Source organism: Micropterus salmoides, unplaced genomic scaffold (genome assembly GCF_014851395.1).
Source record: "Micropterus salmoides isolate LMB-PRFRI ecotype aquatic unplaced genomic scaffold, ASM1485139v1 Ms_hic_scaffold_12, whole genome shotgun sequence".
NCBI classification, from domain to species: domain Eukaryota; kingdom Metazoa; phylum Chordata; class Actinopteri; order Centrarchiformes; family Centrarchidae; genus Micropterus; species Micropterus salmoides.
In genome coordinates this window covers 20,665,398-20,686,107 of record NW_024040263.1, presented here as the reverse complement: position 1 = coordinate 20,686,107, position 20,710 = coordinate 20,665,398, and the positions used below count along the sequence as shown (strand labels likewise).

Here is a 20,710-nt window from a genome sequence, read left to right as displayed (position 1 = left end):
ATTGTAACCTCAATTAAAATGTTAATGTAAAGTGTACTTCTATATTGTCAAGGTTCAAGACACTGTGGATTATTTGTAAAACCTTTGACTTTGGGACATTTAAGTATTCAAGATAATGAGTGTGCCATGTGCTTAGAATCACATAATTTGTACTCTTCTTGTCTGTATCCACAGTCATTTTTTTCATAAAAACAAGAACATGAGGTAATTAAAGATATTTTCTGACCTCAATATAAACTTTAATTGTTTGCAAACTTATTTACAGTTGAGTGAACTGTTCGATGTGTGGGTGAGGGAGGAGAGATAAATGGAGGCCACAGGGTGAATCATTTCTCCAATCCCTACTTCAATTTTATAGTCTGTAATTGGGTTAAATTGGAAGTACCCCTAGGTTCCAGGGCCATTAAGTCCTATTAGTACTCTTGTCACTTAGAAACCTGCAACAGAGAAACATGTAAAACAACATTTGGTCTGATCTTCTAATCAGAAAACCTCTCTAAATGGCTTAATCTTAACATAGAGGTCAGTCTTTTACTTGCTCAGATGGAGAGATGAATGGTAGAAATGAGGGGAGAGCAAGATGCCCTTCATTATGTTTAAAGCAGTGGATCTCTCTCTATCTGTGATAGCCCTGCTGGCTATCGTTATTGCTATTTAGTCAGCTGCTTTTTTACAGGAATTAACAGCAGTGTTGACTGTAGGTCTGAAGAACAAACAATTTTTTCATTTATCATAAAGATTTTCCTTTTCATGATGTTTTATTTCCCCCATCCTTTCATTATGGATACAATTAAAGTCAGCACGAGTCGTAGAGTCTATCTGTCAGCAAGAAACGCATCGTCATTTCCATTCAGTCACATGTGAATCTGATAATTCCTCTGCATTGGCTTTGATATGAGTGACATCATCAACGTTTAAAAGACATCATAATATTGGATATTCAAGGAGTAATTCACAATCAGAATATCAATATATACAGATGCAAATAATGAATTAATAATATAAATATGTCAGTTGAAATGCACCGGGTCCCGGCAGTACACAGTATAAATATAGAATGCAAGTTGTTATTTATGTGCAGGTGTTTGTTAAACAGGGAAAAGCAGAGAGAAAATATGCTTTTGGCACTGATAACTGTGTACCTTTACTAGTATTAGCACAGCACACGTGTGTAGAAACAGACGTCGCTTCATGTGATACTTCAGAAGAAAAGACGTCTCATTTGGCTAAAAACATTTCCGTGTTTCTTCCTCGTTTCTTCTCTCATTGTATGGTCCTCCACAACGGCGTCGCCAGGTAATTTTTCCGGGGCTTTAGCCCCGGATGTTTTGACTGTAGCCCTGAATGTAACTCAACAACAGCAACGAAAATATTTTCCATGTTAATATGCGATAATATTCATGACAAATCCTGTCTCGCACGTCTTCAAAGAGCGGAGGCTACTCGCAATAATTGAAACATTTTGTGTGAAGTTCACGTAATGTGACCCCCCACCCTTACCTGCATTTAGAGAGAGCAAGAGAAAGAGAGAGAGAGAGCGAGAGCGCATTGCTCACAGCTTCAGGGCTTCTCCGTGACTTCTGAATTGCAAAATTGTAATCACTATATTTAAATATAAATGTTGTCGGTCAGTGTCTAGTCAATGTATTAACACAAACGGTTAACAGTCCCGGCACAGTAGTGAGAGAATATGATGACACCTGACGCTCTGTCTCCTGCTGTCTCTGTCCCCCTCGCTGTGAGACACTATTGTTTTACTGTCTCCATGATGCTTTATTCCCTCTGAAGTGGCTGTGAGCGGCACTTTGTCAGAAGTGCTGAAGTGAACTTTTGTGTGGAATTGTGGTGATATTGCTGTCTGATCACAAGTGTTTTCAGTTTCGGTTTTCTTCCTCTGATGAAGATCAGTGCGCTCGTCTCATAGAGTAGGCTACAGTCCCAGACGGGCTCTGTGTCTGTGAAGGTCTAAAGGGGGTAGCCACAGGGGTGGACTGGTAATCTGGCATAGGCTACCGGCCGACGAACCTTTAGGGCTGTTTGGTACTGGAGCTGCAGTAGCTTCAACATCAGCTGCATAGCCTACCCTGCCTAGAGCAGGCACTTGAGAGCCATGGCCACTGAATAATAGCTTGCACTAAGAAATGTTAATTAAAAAATAAAATGCTATAAGAAAGGTTTATTTGCACAATAAGAAAACCTGCAATGCAATATAAATATATTGAATATAACTATATTTTTAAAAAGTAACTTAAGGTAAAAAAGAATAAGCTACTACATTACATTCTATTATATTTTTATGTTCTGAATTGTCACCTGCCACCTAACTTTTGTCTTTCCCTTTATAAAAATAAAGACATTTCCACAATAAATTGGTGCAGAAAATGTCTCCAGAATGCAGGAAATTAAGTGTTTAATGCTCAAAATCTTTTCATTTCTTTTTAAACTAAATTCAAATTAATTAAGCTAATTTATCATTAAGGTGAAAAGGTGCCACATGCACAAAGACTTTAGGCTACTTGAGGCATGCCTGCATGTATGTAGACTCAGACCCCCAGACCCCCCCCCCCCCCTCGTTAATATTATCAGTGTTAATTATTATCAGAAAATGAGACAGATGTAAGAGTTACTGTGTAGAGGTCATTTACTGTTGCTTTACAGACGTACTTTGGGTAGGCGGCAATGGGGGTGAAAACACGTGAAAACATGAAAGATTTCTGGGCCCCCAATGTTTCAAGAGCCTGGAAACGCCCCTGGTCCTCCATGCATCCCCGGTGAGGGGGATTAAGACGGAAGGAACAGACCCAAGTGGATAAGAGACTTGAAATGCACACAGAGTATAGAGGGATGGACACAAGGAGGGAGAAAAACAAAACATTCACCTTTGAGTCTGTAAGGGTTTGATTTTCCAATGCAAAGCTTCTTGAGAAAATAAACCACAAAAGTGAAATAAAAACGCATCCTCATCAAGAGTAAGACCCTGAGGGAGTTGTTGTTGAGGGTAGAGAAGGTTGAACACATTTACAGTCTTATACTCTCCTTTCTGTATGTTGGGTGTTTTTCACTGGGGAAAGAGTGGATGGGTAAATCAGTTCTCTCCAGCCAGTTATGGGGGCTGATATAATGCTTCTCAAGCTGGGGTTTATGGATCATCAGTGCTTCAACTGAGGGTTAGTAAACCCCAAAGAAATTAGAAACTCTGTTATAGTTTCCCTAATATTTTAAACAAAAACAGGTTTGCTATTACTACTATTGCTGCATTTCATAGTTCTGTGACACCTGTAAGGGAGCTTGCATGATTCAAAGTTTAAAGTTTATCTTATACTGGCACTTCATACAGGCCCTCATTTCAGCTGAAACATCTGTCTGAAACAAGCTTTAGATGCTCCTGTCTCTTTAAGACCACTCCAAAGCCCACTGTCTTCGGATTGGCTATTGTCTTATGTGTTTACCAGGTTGCCACAGGGATGGGGCTGCACGTTCCTTTTTGGGGTGTGGCCAACGTTCTCTGCCTGAAGCAAATGACCATATATGGAAAACCGTCTGAATGACATCATACCGAGCCGTTAGTAGAAAAAACTGTTTCAAATAGAGCATTCAGAACAGGGGGGTATCTGAGGTTTTGGTTCACAGGGATTTAAAAAAAATACTTTTACCTCATTATTTGAAGCTTTGGTCATGTTTAACATGAACATCTGACATTGTAACATTATAGAAATGCCAGAAAATATGAAATAGCATAACAGGTCCCTTAAGCTGCAGAAGCTAGTGCGACTAGCGGGTCTAGCAGTATATAAAGTCTCCTCTCTCAGCAGAATCCTCTCTTCTCTGATATTTTGATTACTTCATAGTGTAGTTATAAAACAAGAATATCAACAATCAATACCCCCTCTATAATCATGTAGAGATACAAACTCTCCACATTGTATTTAATAATTACCAGCTTTTGTGTGGACCACTGTGTGTGTGTTCTTGTATAAAGACACATTTTATATCTGGCTCCATATCTGAGGAACTTACTGTCCTAAGCCCACTTTTTAAACTGTTGCCCTACAGTATCCTACCATTTTCTAAATAAAATCCTTTCCCATGGCCCTGAGTCTGATAGGACTATGAGTTCCCTCGGCAGTCCTCTTTAACTCTCTCCGATTGATGGCTGGATAGATACATGGAAATGGAGCAATGGATAGGGGGGAAGGGCATAGAGCACAAATCCTTCTCTGATGTCCTTGCCTGTGTTAAGGCTAAGTTCCCCAGGGAGCCTTCTCATGACCCCAGGACTTAGATAGAGGTGAAGAAGGCACAGAGGGAGGCATAAGAGGATGAAAGAGTGGATAGAAACAGGGAGATATTGACTGTGCAGCAGCTTGTTTCTCTCTGCTGTGGAGCCAAACATCAGATGAAGTTAGAGACCTGAGGTAACCCAATGTCCGCTAGTGTAAGCGCGGTGTTTATGTGTGAGACTCTTCACTTTTTCACTCACTTTTTTGGTCAGTTCATTTGTCGATTGGTTTTTGTGTCTTGGTCAAATAAGTGCTTTGCCTTGCGGTTGAACTGTTGCAGCCAAGATGCAGATGCAGAACAAAGTCTCCTGATGGATTACGCTTCCTTCTGCATGTTGTGATCAAGGTGAGTGCTGTACTATAAACATAGATTGTTTGTTCTGCTCCATTCAATGTCATGATTTAACCAGCTACTCTATCTGTTCTATCACTTGCTGTTTACTGTACTGCCCATTCAGCACCTATATTTGCCCTGGAGGGGCGCCCCTTTCCATCTCTAATTTTCCCCCTCACTAAACTTCTTTGGAAGTTTTTTCCCTCCCAGTTGTGGGACGTGTCATATAGTTTCTTTTTTTAATGTCATCTTGTGGAGCTCCTTTGAGACAGTAACTGTGCTAAAGGGCAACACAGATAAACCTGACTCGTTTTCTTATCTGACCTTTCTGTTTATGAACTATGATCTATGCAAACAGTATGATGAGATGACCTTCAGGGATACCTATTGTGAAACGTGACAAGTGATCACTGGGAAATGCAGTGCCAAAACAAAGCTTAACACCAAAGATGGGCACAAAAAAGAGAGCCTTGGGGATTAGGACCTAGATAGAACTAAAATAGAATTTAAATTAAAAGTATGTAGATTACAACTCCATCAAGGCTGTCTGACTGCCTGACTGTCAATCTACCTTTCCAGTCTCTCATCTGTCTGTTTTGTTGTCTTTATTTTTTGGGGGGCTGATTGAAGTTCTTCCCTCTTTCCCTCAATCTCTGACTACACCTTTGGCAGCTTGCTGTCAGTGAGTGATTTCAGAACTCATGTCACTCAATTTTATTGTAGAGTATTATTATTAGGATTTTTTAAACACTAACAGCTTATCTTTTTCTTACCACATCTCAAGTGCATTTCAGTGTACCCATCTATTCTCTCCTCTCTACCCTTTCTCTCTTGACACAAAATTTGGGGACAAAACGTGACGACCACCCTAACAACAATGATTAGAATAAACAGCAACCATGATTTGATTTGTTATCATCTCTATATAGTCACATCCAAGTGAAATGCTGTGGGCAACTCAAAGCATACTATATGAAACTGTCCAATGAATGAAAAGATAGAGGTGACAAGATGATGAAACAACAGATACAAAATAATGTTGTTGTTTTTTTCAAATTGAAATTGTTTAAATACTGTCAATCCATCAATCAGTGTCATGAGTGAGTTTAATCACACTGAAGCAAATGTAAATGCTCTGTATAGCGCCTTTTTGACCACTCAAAGCACTTTTACACTACATCTGCATTCACCATTCATTCTTTCAGCCTAAGTGCTCAAACAGAAACTAACATTTACACACTGGCAGAACAGCTGCCAGGGGCAATTCAGGGTTCAGTATCTTGCCCAAGGACACTTCAACATGCAGTCTGGAGGAGCCGGGGATTGAACCACTACCTTCCAATTAACGGGCAACCCGCTCTACCTCATGAGCCACAGCTGCCCCAAATGTGGTTAAAAAGCAAGAATATTAGAGGGAAGAGGAGAAAAGAAAGTATTCAAAAACAAGAATTGTGATAATACACAACAAACAACATGAATCAAAGTTGGAGCTTAAAATCACAGGGTACATACACACACACACACACACACACACACACACACACAATTATGGATGATGAAAACACTCAAGAATCAAAGGTTAGGCAGCACTGCAAAGATAACAGACACATTCTTTGAAGGTCTGTTTATGACTTGATTTGTCTTTGATTTGGTCAAAATGCACCAGTTGTAAAATTATGTTTTTGGTTCTTGATTGATGTCACTTAGGGCTGAGTAATGATTTCATTAAAGCCATGTTCAACAATAGCACTGCAAAGAAAAACACAGCCCCCTCTTCAGTTCAGACAGACAACTGTGTTGCAATCAGCCCTACCTTGAATGACTGGAAACTACTATGCAGTGCATTTATGTCTGAAAAGCCAGCACTAAAACTCTTGGTTTTTTGTTCTTCCATCAGTACCCTGAAGCCAGACGTTCTTTGCATTGTTTTGCTCAAGACCTACTCTTGGCCTGAATGCAAAATCAGACAATGAGTTACAGACATTACTGATGTCTGCCGTACTTGGATGTATAATGATGTAAGACGCTAGTTCTGTAATTACTTTGTTACTATTTATCAAACTAGAAATGGCTGCAATCATTTTATTCTGAACTAAGATGCTGGTTATAGCAACATTTGGGAAAAGTTGCAGGACAAATAAAACCCACAAAAAAACTAAGCCATGATGTTTCTGACTTGCAACCTTCAGTAGATACTGAATGGGTCAAAACAAAATAAATACTCAAATCTTGAGTTCCATGTGTATACCACAGAAGAAATAGGACATACAGTTATGTTTGCATTAAAGCAAAGGTTAGGTGATATTATATATCAAATCTTCTGTCAATGTCACAGTACTGCTCATGGGTTGTGGTAAACTGTCAATTTTTTTTACTTATTCACAGTCATATCACTAAAAACCTAACTGAGACTCAAAATGACAAGTTATCTCCTTGGACAACATGTCTCCCATTTTGCCTCAAAATTCATCCGTACATTTGAGAACATTTCTTGTCTACCCAAGGTTGCATTCACACTGGTTTTTTGTACTTAAAGCGCTGCCTCAGCCACATGTTGTGCTGATAATGAAAAGCAGTTTTGTTATCGCAGTGACTTGCTGCAGTTGCTGCTTCTATCACTATACTGTACCAGCTATAACGCTTAAAAATTAAGAAAATCACAGCCAATGTGCTCCTGTCAGAGAAACATCCACTACCATCTTTTCCCCCGCCACTACCTCCATTTTCAGTCGGGTTTGTTGTTGCTGGCTTCCTACGTATTGTCAATCTCTGCTTCTTTTTTTTCTTATTTAGTCACTCACTGTCTGCTTCTCTAAGTTGTTGAACCGCACTGCTTAAAAAGATGCCAGGCACAGCAATTTTTCCAAAGCGACTGCTTTCTGTCTGCCTTCCGGCCGCTCCCCGTACACTTTCAAGTGGAAAAGCAGTTTGAAAAGAGCAGGATAGTGTGAACACGGCTTACATTGGCGATCACACCAGAGGCTTTGAAAAGGCACGTCATACCGTACCTGGAGTGTTCTCTGGAAAGCAGACTTATTTCTGTGCTACTAGCATAACACAGTTCTAGCACTGTGTGTTGTGCATTCATGTCTCTTTTGCCTCAGTCACATCTACTAGACTGCAAGACTCCTGAAGCATTTTAAACGACACTGATAGAAATCTTCACTGCATCCCTCTCTGGTCACTGTGATTGGCACATGACTATTCTGACTGAGTCACACAAAGTGAATGCAAATACAAATGCTTTCATGTTTGTTTTTGCTCTGATTTTTACAACATTGTCGAGTTTAACTACAGGACTGGTTTGGTTTTTGATTCTTTAACTTGTCAAGTGCTTGTTCCCCATTAGACTTGCCATCAAGTTTGGTGTTTGCCCAAATATTACTTGATGTTAAGTATCTAGTCCAATCGATTATCTACTCTTTCCTGTCTGTTGGGTCATTTATTCTGCCTCCAGCCTACAATGAAGCCAAATTACTGTGTCAAGTGACTATGTCGAACAATAAGCAGTAAAATATTAGCCACTAACTGCAGTATGTAAGATTCAGATTGACTTATTCAGTATCTTTCTTGATAGGGATTTCTTAACCTGTACTTTATTATGTAAAGTGTGTGTACCTGATATCTTTGTTTCCCACTTGTCCTCTCTCCCCTGCTCACTGTTAAACTGTAAGACAGATCATTAGCTTTAAATGGACTTCAATCCGCTCATTACATGTCCCATTTACCTTCACTGCATAACGCTGTACTTTTCATAACAAGACAGAAAAAGAGAAGGGGATCGAGGCAGAGAGAAGGAATGTACATATGGGAAGGTCTAGACAGAATGAGAATGACAAAAGTGGGTATGTGAATAAGAGAGTTAGTCAACAAGGCAGAGTTAAGAAATGCGGAGAGATAAGGACAAAGATATCACGAGAGAAAGACAGAAAAGAAAAACTGAACATTCCAGCCAGAAAGGGATTCAAATCTAGGGTGAAAAAAGGGCCTGTAAATTTGGAAAAGAGAAGAGAACCTGCACTTTCTTTTCATGTTGATACAATCTCTACTAGCAGCGTGAAATATCTATTCATATTGTATGCACCTCAATTAAAAACTGCGTCTGTTGTTTCTTTCTCTACCATTTAACAGCTAATGACTGACGGCAGCGGGGGGGGGGGGGGGGGGGGAGTATCTGAAGCATGTAATCGCCTTTGTTATTTTTCTATGGTTTTCATTAACCCTGCAGTGGAGTGAGTGTTTGTGCACTTCGATGGGTGGTTTATACTTGTATAATGCAAACCACGTGTGGTTTGTTTCATTATATTTGTGTTAATGTGTGTTTATAGATTTATGGGTGTTTATGTGGATATGTTTTGTTGAATGTATGTAATATTTGTTCGCTATGTCCACACATTCATGCTGTTGTGGTGGTGACATATGGAATTAATTTAGTGCCAGCACAAATCCAATCCAATTATACACTAATGAAAACACATGTATGAATATTAAACTCATTTTCCGTTTGTCAACATTTTATTTCAAACAATTTGATTCAGTTTTAGTCTATGAAATACAATTTAAATTCTGGATACAATATTCAGTCTGAATATTTCAAATTCAGATTTCATTTGTGCTGGCTCTAAAATAACTTCATAGTTACAGTCCTGATTGTGATGATGCTGATGATGATATGGTATATTCAGGTAAAACTGATCTGCAAAGTGCTTTTTAACAGCAATAATTAGTTTTCCACTCCGCAGAGGTATTAATGACAAAAACTGATGAAACATAATAAATCAGCCCAAATGGATTTTCTGTGTTGAATGTATAACAACAGTCTCTAGAGTGCTTGCTTTTCTCTTTCTTCACCTTAGGCCTTAACCACAGGTTTCATTGCCTTGCTTATCTGCACTGACCCTTCCATTTGACCCAGTGTTCCCTCTCCTCCTCCCTCTATCAGTTTCTCAGTTTTCTTCAACTAATCTAACTCCTACGAGTTCACCCACTCCCTCTCCTCTCCTTTGATCTCTCACCATGTATGTGGTCCTATTTCCTCTACTATTACCCATTTTGCTTTTAACCATTCTTTTGTCTCTTTCTCTCCATCCATCATATTATTTAAACTTCAATCTGTTTCTGAATCTCTTTTATGACTGACACATTTTCTTTTCATTATTGTTTTTTTTCAAAGGTCATTGCTTGAAATTATATAGTGAAGAGAGAAATGGGGATACTGGGCAAAGAGACAGAATGAAGACAAACCCAGGATTTGGCAATCATGTGTCTATGGTCAATGAGCAACTGGGATGCCCTTTAATGTTAGTTTCCATCTATGGTCCCACTATGTACAAAACAATGGGGAATAACATTAAAGTTAGTATGAATACATGCTAACTAAAATAATGACATACATGGAAGACTGAGACAAACAATCACTTCATTGAGTTAAAATTCAGCATCAACTTGAGCAGGGAATTTACTCAATGCAATAAAGTGTAAAAAGTGAATTAGTTTCAACTGGGACTCTATTGTGGTTTTAGAGAAAAAAAGAAAGAGCCATTGACGGTGCAGCTGGCAGGTTTGATGCAAACTGATTGAATAAAGAAATGTAAGGATTATAAGAATATCAAGCAACCAGCATAGTCTTACAGTTCATCACTTTTCAAAATTCATGATGGTTGACATGTCACTTGGTGTCGTCAGTACACAAAAAAACAAATCATGCAACTTTTTAGTTAACAAGCGGTCCTATAGTTTGGTTCAATATTTTAAACTTTAAATACAAAATACAATACACCTCAATACAAAATCAAGGAACTGTGGCTATTTTGCACACCCTGATTGCATTCATACTTTTCCTGTATCCCATTATCTGCTGCTGCTACAACTCCCTGCAGGAGCCAGTTCGATTTAATCTATTCTTCTAGACACTTACTTCCATCCCCTCCTCCTGAACTCTTTTCTTCTGTCACTCTTCTCTGCCCTCTGTCTTCTTTTCCTTCTATCTTTTGATTGTCCTCTTCACCACCTCTACCCCTGCCCTGCTTCTTCTCCCTCTATCCAGTCAATTATGTCTGTTCCTCCCCTTTCCCATGTACAGATGCCTTCCATGCATCTAGGTTTTTACTTTATCAACTTCCCCTCTGTTTCTCTCTCTGCCTCCATCTCCTTCCCTTCATCCTTCTCTGTTTGTGTTTTCCTCTCTGGCCAAAAGCCACTTCAGTTAAACATTGTCTAATAAATCCCTGAATGAGGCTGAGGCTTTGACAGTGAAGGAACTTAAAATGAGTCTGAAAGACACACAAAACACAGTTCAGGGGAGGGAACGAGGAGAAGACACACACTAATACGTACATTTAGCTGGGAATCAACCAGAATGAGCTTAGGATACCTGTGTTGCGTAAACATAAGGGAGGAGCAACTGGTGTTTTTTCTACCCTGTTCATAAAAATAAAAGATAAACCATAACCTTCCATCTTGACATGATCTTGCCCTCACTAGCTTACATCAGTTTAATCAACTTCTTCTGATGCAAACTGTGTCTTCATAGAATTCAAGTAATCAACACTATTCCATGTGTAGTAGGAGAAACTGAGCATCCACCATGCACTACATGTGTACAAGGCTCCATTTGACAGCCTGAGCTGTGTACACTGTAGCCCGGGGGGCTTTTAGACCCTCTGTCAGGCCTGTCAGACTGCCAGTCATCAGCACACCTCTTTCTACAGTGAGCTGATTGTAAGTCATGAGAACACACCATACACCACAGGACTGGCTAGTTAGCTAACTCAGGAGCTTTAACTTTTAGGTAACAGCACATTTTGTTATTTGTGGTGTTACTATCTTAGTAATTATTCACAAGAACATACACTTCATAAATATTCTACTACAACTAAAATATTAACAGTGAGGGGAACTTGTAAAGTGAACCAGAATCAGACTGCTTGTCTGACACACACACACACACTCCACATACCCATGCATACCTGCAAAAAAGAAAATCTCTAATGTATCTGAAGTACTTACTTTAAGTCCTGGAATGGTTCTGCCCTCACATGTGATGTCTCTACAGAATGGCTGAACACCACTCCTTCATTCCCTGTAGAGAGGTTAAGAGTGGATGAAAGAAAGGGAAAAGAAAACACATACATCTTTTGTGTGAAAGCCTGCACAACATTGCATCATACCTCTGTTCTTGGAGCTGAGGCAGACACTTAAAATGCATGAGACAGTGCTCATATCTTCTGTGTGTCTTACAAATTATGTTCAAATATGACAACATTTCCAGTAGCAATATTTATTTTCACTGGTAACATTCAGCTCCAAAAAGGTGCAGTGCCCGCCAAAGGACCTAAACTTGGAGGGTACTACCGCATTTTTCAGCTGAAACCCTGTTGTCTGAGGATTATTCCGAGGCCCACTGAACACTGCATAAATGTGTGTCTGTGCAACTGCCAACACAAGGAAAAAAGAAAATAAAAAAGGTCAACAGTGGTGGAAATAATAATAATAATAATAATAACCTTTATTTGTAGAGTACTTTTCAAAAACATGTTACAAAGTGCTTTAACAAGTGTAAAGACAATAATACCCAAGAGACAATAATACAAAAACAATACAAGATAAAAGCATGAAAACATTGAAAAGACTAAAATGCACGTTTAAGATAAATATAAAATTAGTAAAATACAATAAAATAAAAGGGATAAAATAAAGTCAAATAAGATCGGGAAAGGCTCTCCTATAAAAGTATGTTTTAAGAAGGGACTTAAAAGAGTTCACTGACTCAGCTGACCTGATTTCCTCTGGCAGGCTGTTCCAGAGCCTCGGGGCCCTGACAGCAAACGCTCTGTCCTCTTTAGTTTTCAGTCGAGACTCTGGAACAGATAGCAGACCTCTGCCCGAGGATCTCAAGGTACGTGCTGGTGTGTATGGGACTAAAAGTTCAGAAATATAACAAGGCGAGAGGCCATGAAGAGCTTTAAAAGTAATCAATAGAATTTTGAAGTCAATTCTAAAACACACTGGGAGCCAGTGTATTGAAGCTAAAACAGGAGTAATGTGGTCATATTTCTTTGTTCTGGTTAAAAGCCTGGCAGCTGAGTTCTGGACAGTCTGGAGTCGATCAATAGATTTTTGGGTTAAACAGGTGAAAAGGCTGTTGCAGTAATCCAGGCGTGATGAGATTAAGGCGTGTAAAATGGTCTCGGTGTCCTTAAAAGTTAACATAGATCGAATTTTTGCTATATTTCTAAGTTGATAAAAACATGATTGAACAAGCTTTGTGGTGTGCTGCTCGAAATTTAAATTACTATCAAACCAAACACCAAGGTTCTTTGCCACAGGCTTAATGTGATTTACTAGGGAACCAGCAGATGGCAGTATTTGATTTGCCATCTGCTGGGACCCGATGACCAGGATTTCTGTTTTGTCTGAGTCCAGTTGGAGGAAATTATTTGACATCCATTTTTTAACTTCACAAAGGCAGTTGTTAAGTGAACTCAGCATTCCAGGGTCTGTGGATCTGACGGGCAAGTATATTTGTGTGTCATCAGCATAAATATGAAAAGAAATGCCATGTTTATGGATAATATGTCCAAGGGGAAGCAGATACAAGGAAAATAAAATGGGTCCTAAGACCGACCCCTGAGGCACACCATATTTAACAGGACAGAACGAAGAGACATAGTTGTCTCTTGGCAGCTAAAGGTTGACCTTGCTGTGTGTTTCTATGTTTGATTGCTACACAATGATGTTTCTCACTGTCAACCACATTGTGTTACCTTTGGTTTCACTTGAAATGTTTATGAGCTTGACGTAACCTGTAGGGTGGCACCTGTCCTGGTACACAATACCCATGAAGTGTTTTCAAAGCAGAGCCAGTACATTGGAACCAATACAATTCACACCAGGGTTATATTTTCACACATCATACCTCACTAGCATCCATGGCACTGGCCTGAATTGGCTGATTCTTCTAAACGGCAGAATTACATGCAACTTCTATATTAGCAATGCAGTCTTTGCTGTAATAAACATCTCTCCCCAGCTGCCCAATTCCCCAGGTGTGTGTGTGTGTGTGTGTGTGTGTGTGTGTGTGTGTGTGTGTGTGTGTGCGCGTGCAACCCGATCTCATCTCAGGTGTCACATATACAAGCTTTGACAAAACCGTGGCTATTGTATGCAAAATGTTGATTTTGTGTGTGTATGATATGCTGCAGTTTGCTATTGCGTTGCAACACAAAGGAGGCTAACCCTACCTGCTAGCACATCGGTTCGATTTTCTCACTCTCATTTAACGAGAGAACGAGTAAAGGAGAAAGACAAAAAAACATATATTATATTTTCCTAGTGATTTCTAAGTTTTTCTTTTCATTTCACTTGAATTACTTTGCCTTTTTTCCTCTGCAATTATACTCACCTGCCTTTGCTCAGACCTCTCAAAACCTCATCTCAAGACCTCTCTGTCTTTTTCTCTTTCTTTGTCTCTCTGTTTTCCTACTATATCTCTCTCGCTGTTCTAACCTTTCTTTTTTTAATTCAATAAAAACTGCTCTGCTTGCTGACCCGAGTCTTGTTTGGCTGCTCTCATCACGAGCACTCTCTTTAACGGCTTACAGCGTGTGTATGTGCTGTAAGCTGTGTGCGTCCTCAAGTAACATTGTTACTCACAAATCACTCTGAGCCTACTTTGTCCACCACTGTATCTGCCCCTTCATAAATCATGAAAATTTCATCACGTCCTCGTGAATGCAGAAAAAAATTAGTGGGAGTTTGTCAAAACTGCCACCTCTACAACGATCTATACTTTTTATGTATGTGGAATGATTTACATCCATTTATAGCTTTTTCGTGATACTCTTGTCGTGATACGATTTATACTGCCCTTTTAATTACAATTCAGACAGCAACAAGTGGTGATGATGATGTCATATATATATATATACATATATACATATATATATATATATATATATATATATATCTATATATATCTATATATCTATCTATATATATATATATATATATATATATATATATATATACACACACACATATATATAAATCTGTACTGCACAATGCCTATCCTCTCTCTTTTTCCCCCGCTGAGTCTTTCAGTATAGAACCTCCTCCAGCCCTTCAGTGCAGTAGCACGCGGAACAGATACAGACTACACTGCTCTCAGCCCCACCGTCCAACACAGCACCAAGCGGTCATTCCTTCGCAGAGCTAGAGCTGGAGGTTGTTCAGTATGTCTCGTAGAAAGTTCTTTTACGGTTATGTTGGACGGTAAAGGTAAATATTTTTTTGGTTTTCCCTCTGATGTCGACCGGCTGCTCTGCCTCAACATTTTTTGATTTTTGAAGTTTCCTCATGCACTGATAGCTTTACTTGGTGCTAATGCTACAGTAACCACTAGCTGCTGCTAATGGTAGGTGCTGTTATCTGCTGGCTATGCTGAAAACAGCAATCCAAAATTCCTGTACTAACGTTACACCCCCCTGAGCACCAAGCTTCCAGTCCGGGCAGAGTCAGCTAACAGGTTGGCTAGCTGCATGGCTAGACCAGAGCTAACAAGCTAGCGGCAGCTACTGTAAGTAGTAGTAGGCGGCTAAAGTAACTGCTAACAACAAGCAAAGCTATCCATCTATCGGCAAACTCCATAAATCACTGAAAGTTGAGGCAGAGCAGGTGGAGAACACCGCAGCGAAAATTAGAAAATCCCTTCTCCATAAAATCTGATCCAGTTTCACCAAAACCAGTTATAAAGTTGTGTTTTTGTACAGTAATCAGCGAGGCCTAGTCTCGCAATTCCAGCCCTATTTCCACACACTGATTCAGCTCAGCAGCGCTGTGCAACCTAGGTCCTCCAACCTGTTCAGATAGAAGGTGAATAGAGGTGCTGAAGCAATGAACAGTATGAGAAAAATAATGTCTTTTAGAACATTAAAGCATGTAAAAATATTCTAGTATACACCCAAAATAACAGTATGAACCTGAAAATTAGCATAATGTGGACCTTTATATTGAATGTGCCTTGTTGGGCTAAGCTCTAACAAATCTTTTTAATGGTTTTCATTCCACATAAAAATTATTGCATTATTTACATCCACAAACAAAACAGGGACCCACTCATAGAAGAACTCCTCCACAGTACTACAAGATATCATAAACTCCACAGGATACCTTTAAAGAAAAGAAAGTACAGCATGTGAGGTATCCCTACCTGTGACTCTAAGTTTCTCAGTGCCAATGCTGATCTCCTCTTCATCTGCAGAGAACAGAACTTTCTCACCATCTGTACTCCTCACCTCAAACCTCTGACACTGAGCCTCTACCATCTCTGAACCTGAGAGAGAGAGAGAAAGAGAGAGACAGAGGGGCACTGGGTTAAAATTTATAGCAGAAAAACTTTCACAACACTTAAAATCCATTATTTTTTTTATCCAAAGCTCCTTACAGAACCATTAGTGCATGAATGGACACCGTAGTTTTCTCTGGACCCCTGCCAAATCTGACCAGTGATGACATGTATAGCCGCATGTCGTCATTCCGCCGCTGGTTGTCGAGGTGGTGTCCAGCAAATGATGTGGGCTTTGTTGATCATTGGCAGACTTTCTGGGGAAGACCTGGTCTGATTCGGAGAGACGGCATCCATCCCACTTGGGAAGGAGCAGCTCTCATTTCTAGAAATCTGGCCAAGTTTATTAGTGGACCAAATCCATGACAACCCAGAGTTGAGACCAGGAGGCAGAGTCGAAGTTTAACACACTTCTCTGCCCTTCTTTTTCAGCAGTTACCCACCCAAAACCCTACGCAGAGTCACAGTCTAACACACTTCTCTGCTCCTCCATTTCAGGAGTTACTTAGTGAAAATCCTATAGTGACGGTGTCTGTCCCCCGACCATCGAAATTATTTAAAAAGGTAAACAGAAGAGGAGCTGTGCATAAAAACCTCATAAAAATTAAAACCACAAGAGCAATAGTGCAAATGAATAGGAGAGTTAAATGTGGACTCTTAAACATCAGATCTCTCTCTTCTAAAGGTGTACTAGTAAATGAACTAATATCAGATTATGATATTGATTTATTTTGTCTTACTGAAACCTGGCTGGGTGATGGAGAATATGTTAGCCTAAATGAATCCACCCCTCCCAGTCATATTAATACTCACATTCCTCGAGGCACAGGCCGAGGAGGTGGAGTTGCAGCTATCTTCGACTCTAGCCTATTAATCAGCTCTAAACCTAAACCAAACTATAACTCATTTGAAAGTCTTGTTCTTAGTCTTTCGCACCCAAGTTGGAAATCACTGCGACCAATTCTCTTCGTTATAGTGTACTGAGCACCTGGCTCGTATACTGAATTCTTATCTGAATTTTCAGAGTTTTTGTCAACTTTAGTCCTTAAAACGGACAAAGTTATTATTGTAGGGGATTTTAATATTCATGTGGATGTTGAGAATGACAGCTTTAGTACTGCGTTTATCTCTCTGTTAGATTCCATTGGCTTCTCTCAGAGTGTTCATGAACCGACTCACTGTTTTAACCACACCCTCGACCTTGTTTTGGTGTATGGTATTGAAATTGAACATTTAGTGGTGTTCCCACAGAATCCCTCTTTGTCCGACCACTGTTTGATAACTTTTGAGTTTGTATTGCTGATCTACTCGCCATTGGGCAAAAATTTCTATACAAGATGTCTGTCTGATAGTGCTATAGCTAAATTTAAGGATGCGATTCCATCAGCTCTAAATACATTATCTAGTCACAAAGTAACGGAGGACTCCTATGCTAGTTTCAGTCCCTCCCAAATCGATCACCTTGTTGATAGTGCTGCAGGCTCGCTGCAAATGACACTCGACTCTGTAGCCCCTCTAAAAAAGAAAATACTAAAACAAAGACGGTTAGCTCCATGGTATAATACTGAAACTTGCAAATTAAAGCAAATATCGCAGAAACTTGAGAGGAATTGGCGTTCCACCAAAGTGGAAAATTCTCGTTTAATTTGGCATGATAGTCTTAAAACTTATAGGAAGGCCCTCCGTAATTCTAGAGCAGCGTACTACTCGTCATTAATAGAGGAAAATAGGAACAACCTAAAGTTTCTTTTCAGCACTGTAGCCAGGCTGACAGAGAGTCACAGCTCTATTGAGCCAAGTAAGTAAGTAAGTAAGTACATTTGTCCCCGTAAGGAAATTTGTTTGCATGGCAATCAAGTAAGCATTACAAACATACATCATACAACATACATCATACAAATACACCAAAAGAGAACCTTTAAATATACAAAGTCACATACTAATACACTTAACACATATTTCCCGATACCCTGCACTTTTACTACCTATTTGATTAGGCAATACCAGACCAGCTGAGTATCCTACCTATTAACTTACATATTTAAAAGCTTAATTGCTTGAGGCACAAATGAAAACTTTGATCTATTTTTGGTAAATAGAGGGAGGCAATATCGTCACCCAGAAGGCAGTAGTTCGAATGAAGAGGCAAGGGGGTGCCTCTTGTCTCCCACAATGGTTTTTGCCTTGTTCCTTACCCTTTCCCTATAAATGCATTCCACACTTGGTAACTTGATCCCTAATAGTTTACTGGCCATTGTTACTGTTTTCCTTACAGACTTCTTCTGTGCCTCAGTAGCATTACCAAACCAGCAGATGATGCAGAAGGCCAACACACTTTCAATAAAAGAAGAATAAAACATCTGAAGCATTTTGTTGTGAACATTAAAGGATAACAATTTCTTTAAGAAGTACATTCTTTGTTGTGTCTTAGTACTGATGAGGTCAGACCACAGATCCCATTTAAGCTTATGGTCAATCACAATGCCAAGATATTTATAATTTGTGACTGATTGTATAGCCTCCCCGTTGATAAAAGTTGAATTTGATGATTGGATCATTCTAAAATCAATAAACATTTCTTTTGTTTTGGTGGTGTTTAGAAGGAGGCTTGACTTTTCACACCATTCTAAGAAATAGTCAAGAACTGGCCCGTGCTCCTCCTCATCATCATATAGTAGACTTAACAAGGCAGTATCATCTGCATACTTAATAAGGTGCCTGTTTGGTAAAGTGCTGGTACAAGAATTAGTATATAAAATAAACAACAAATGAGATAAAACACATCCCTGAGGAGAGCCTGTTCAAGTAGACATTTTATCAGAGAGAGAAGTTCCTGCCCTGACTTGCTGGATTCTACAGCTAAGAAAATCAACAATCCATAAGATCAAGCCAGGTTCAAGTGAAAATTCTGAGGCCAATCTATCCGCCAAAATACTGGGCTGAATAGTATTAAAAGCCGAGGAAAAGTCCACAAATAAAATCTTAGCATGGGTCTTTGGTTTCTCAAGGTGAGTGTGCAATAAGTGCAATAGTGTCCCAATGGCATCTTCAACTCCCCTGGAGGCCTAATAGGCAAATTGCAAGGGGTCCATGAGGTGCTGAGTTTCAGATACAATGTACCTCTTTACTAAACGCTCGAAGCACTTCATGACCAGCGATGTTAGTGCAATTGGTCGAAAATCATTTGGTCCAGTGGGTCGCTGAGTTTTTGGCACTGGTATAATTATGGATGTTTTCCACAGCGTTGGGACCTTGTGAAGGTTAAAAGAAGATCTAAAAAGGTCAGTGAACACTGGTGCTAGCTGTTCAGAACAGTGTTTTATGACCCTTCCACATATGTTATCTGGACCTGAGCTTTTCCGAGAATTACATTTCCTAAAAAGCTGGAGGACTTCTGATTCCTTGATGGTGAAGTTAGATGAGAGGGGGAGGAGAGGGAGGGGTAGGGGTATCCCAGCTTCCGTACTATTGCCCCTCTCAAAACGACAAAAGAATGTATTATGCTGGTTAGCCAGATCAGGTTCCTCACTCTGCAAAACCAGAGGAGAATTTCCCCTGCCCTTATGTGGAACATTGGTCATAATTTTAATTCCTTGCCATGTCTCTCTAGGATTACCAGATGCCAGAGTGGCCTCTATCTTTTGTTTATAGCTGTACTTATCCAGCTGTATTTGTCGTTTAATCTGCCTCTGTGAGTCCCTTCTCGCTGTTTCATCCTGATTTCTATAAGCTTTTTTCTTTTGAATTATAAGATTCTTTAGTTTTTTTGACACCCATGGCTTGTCATTAGGAAATACTTTAAAGGACTTAGTAGGTATCACAGAGTCTACACAAAAGTTAATATAATCAGACACTGCTACAACATGATCATTAATATCAGGGCTCTTAAAGACATCCCATGCTGTACAGTCAAAACACCCCTGCAGAGCCATAATGCTGTTATTGTTCCACACTTTGACAGACCTTTTTTTGAGGCTTCTCCCTCTCCAGTAGCCTCTTTTAAACAGGCCGAAGATGAACCACACTGTGATCAGACGCCCCTAGTGGTGGTAGCTGGGATGCTGCCCATAGTAGTTACGATTTCATGAGCTTCTTTAATGATAAAATTCTAGCTATTAGAGACAAAATTCACCAAGACCTGCCCTCAACTGGCACCGACTTATCTCTTAACTCAGGAACCTTAGAAACAGCTGTAGAACCAGATACATGTTTAGACTGTTTTGCTTCATATAATAATTTCTTCATCTAAACCATCAACCTTAGACCCCATCCCGACTAGGCTGCTTAAAGATGTTTTACCCTTAGTCAGCACCTCTATACTAGATATGATCAATTTATCTTTATCAACAGGCTATGTACCACAGTACTTTAAAGTAGCTGTAATTAAACCTCTTCTGAAAAAGCCCAAACTTGATCCGGATGTTTTAGCCAACTATAGACCTATATCTAACCTTCCATTTCTCTCTAAGGTTCTGGAGAAAGCAGTTGCTAAACAGCTGTGTGACTTTCTACAGAGCAATAGTTTATTTGAGCATTTTCAGTCAGGATTTAGAGCTCATCATAGCACAGAGACAGCACTGGTGAAAATTACTAACGACCTCCTTATTGCATCAGACAAAGGACTTGTCTCTGTACTGGTTTTATTAGATCTTAGTGCTGCATTTGATACCATTGACCATCAGATCCTATTGCAGAGACTGGAATATTTCATTGGCATTAAAGGAACCGCTCTAAGCTGGTTTAAGTCCTATT

At 39.6% G+C, this 20,710-nt stretch overlaps 1 protein-coding gene across 1 annotated transcript in view; it reads right to left on the bottom strand.

Annotated features, from left to right (window-relative positions):
• LOC119899362 (zeta-sarcoglycan) overlaps positions 1-20,710 on the bottom strand; it is a 422,063-nt gene that overhangs the window by 47,229 nt on the left and 354,124 nt on the right. The window contains exons 5-6 of the mRNA XM_038713897.1: positions 15,824-15,946; positions 11,623-11,695 (exon numbers count right to left, since the gene is read on the bottom strand). Coding sequence (XP_038569825.1) covers positions 11,623-11,695; positions 15,824-15,946 — 196 coding nt within the window. The remainder of the gene's footprint in view (positions 1-11,622; positions 11,696-15,823; positions 15,947-20,710) is intronic.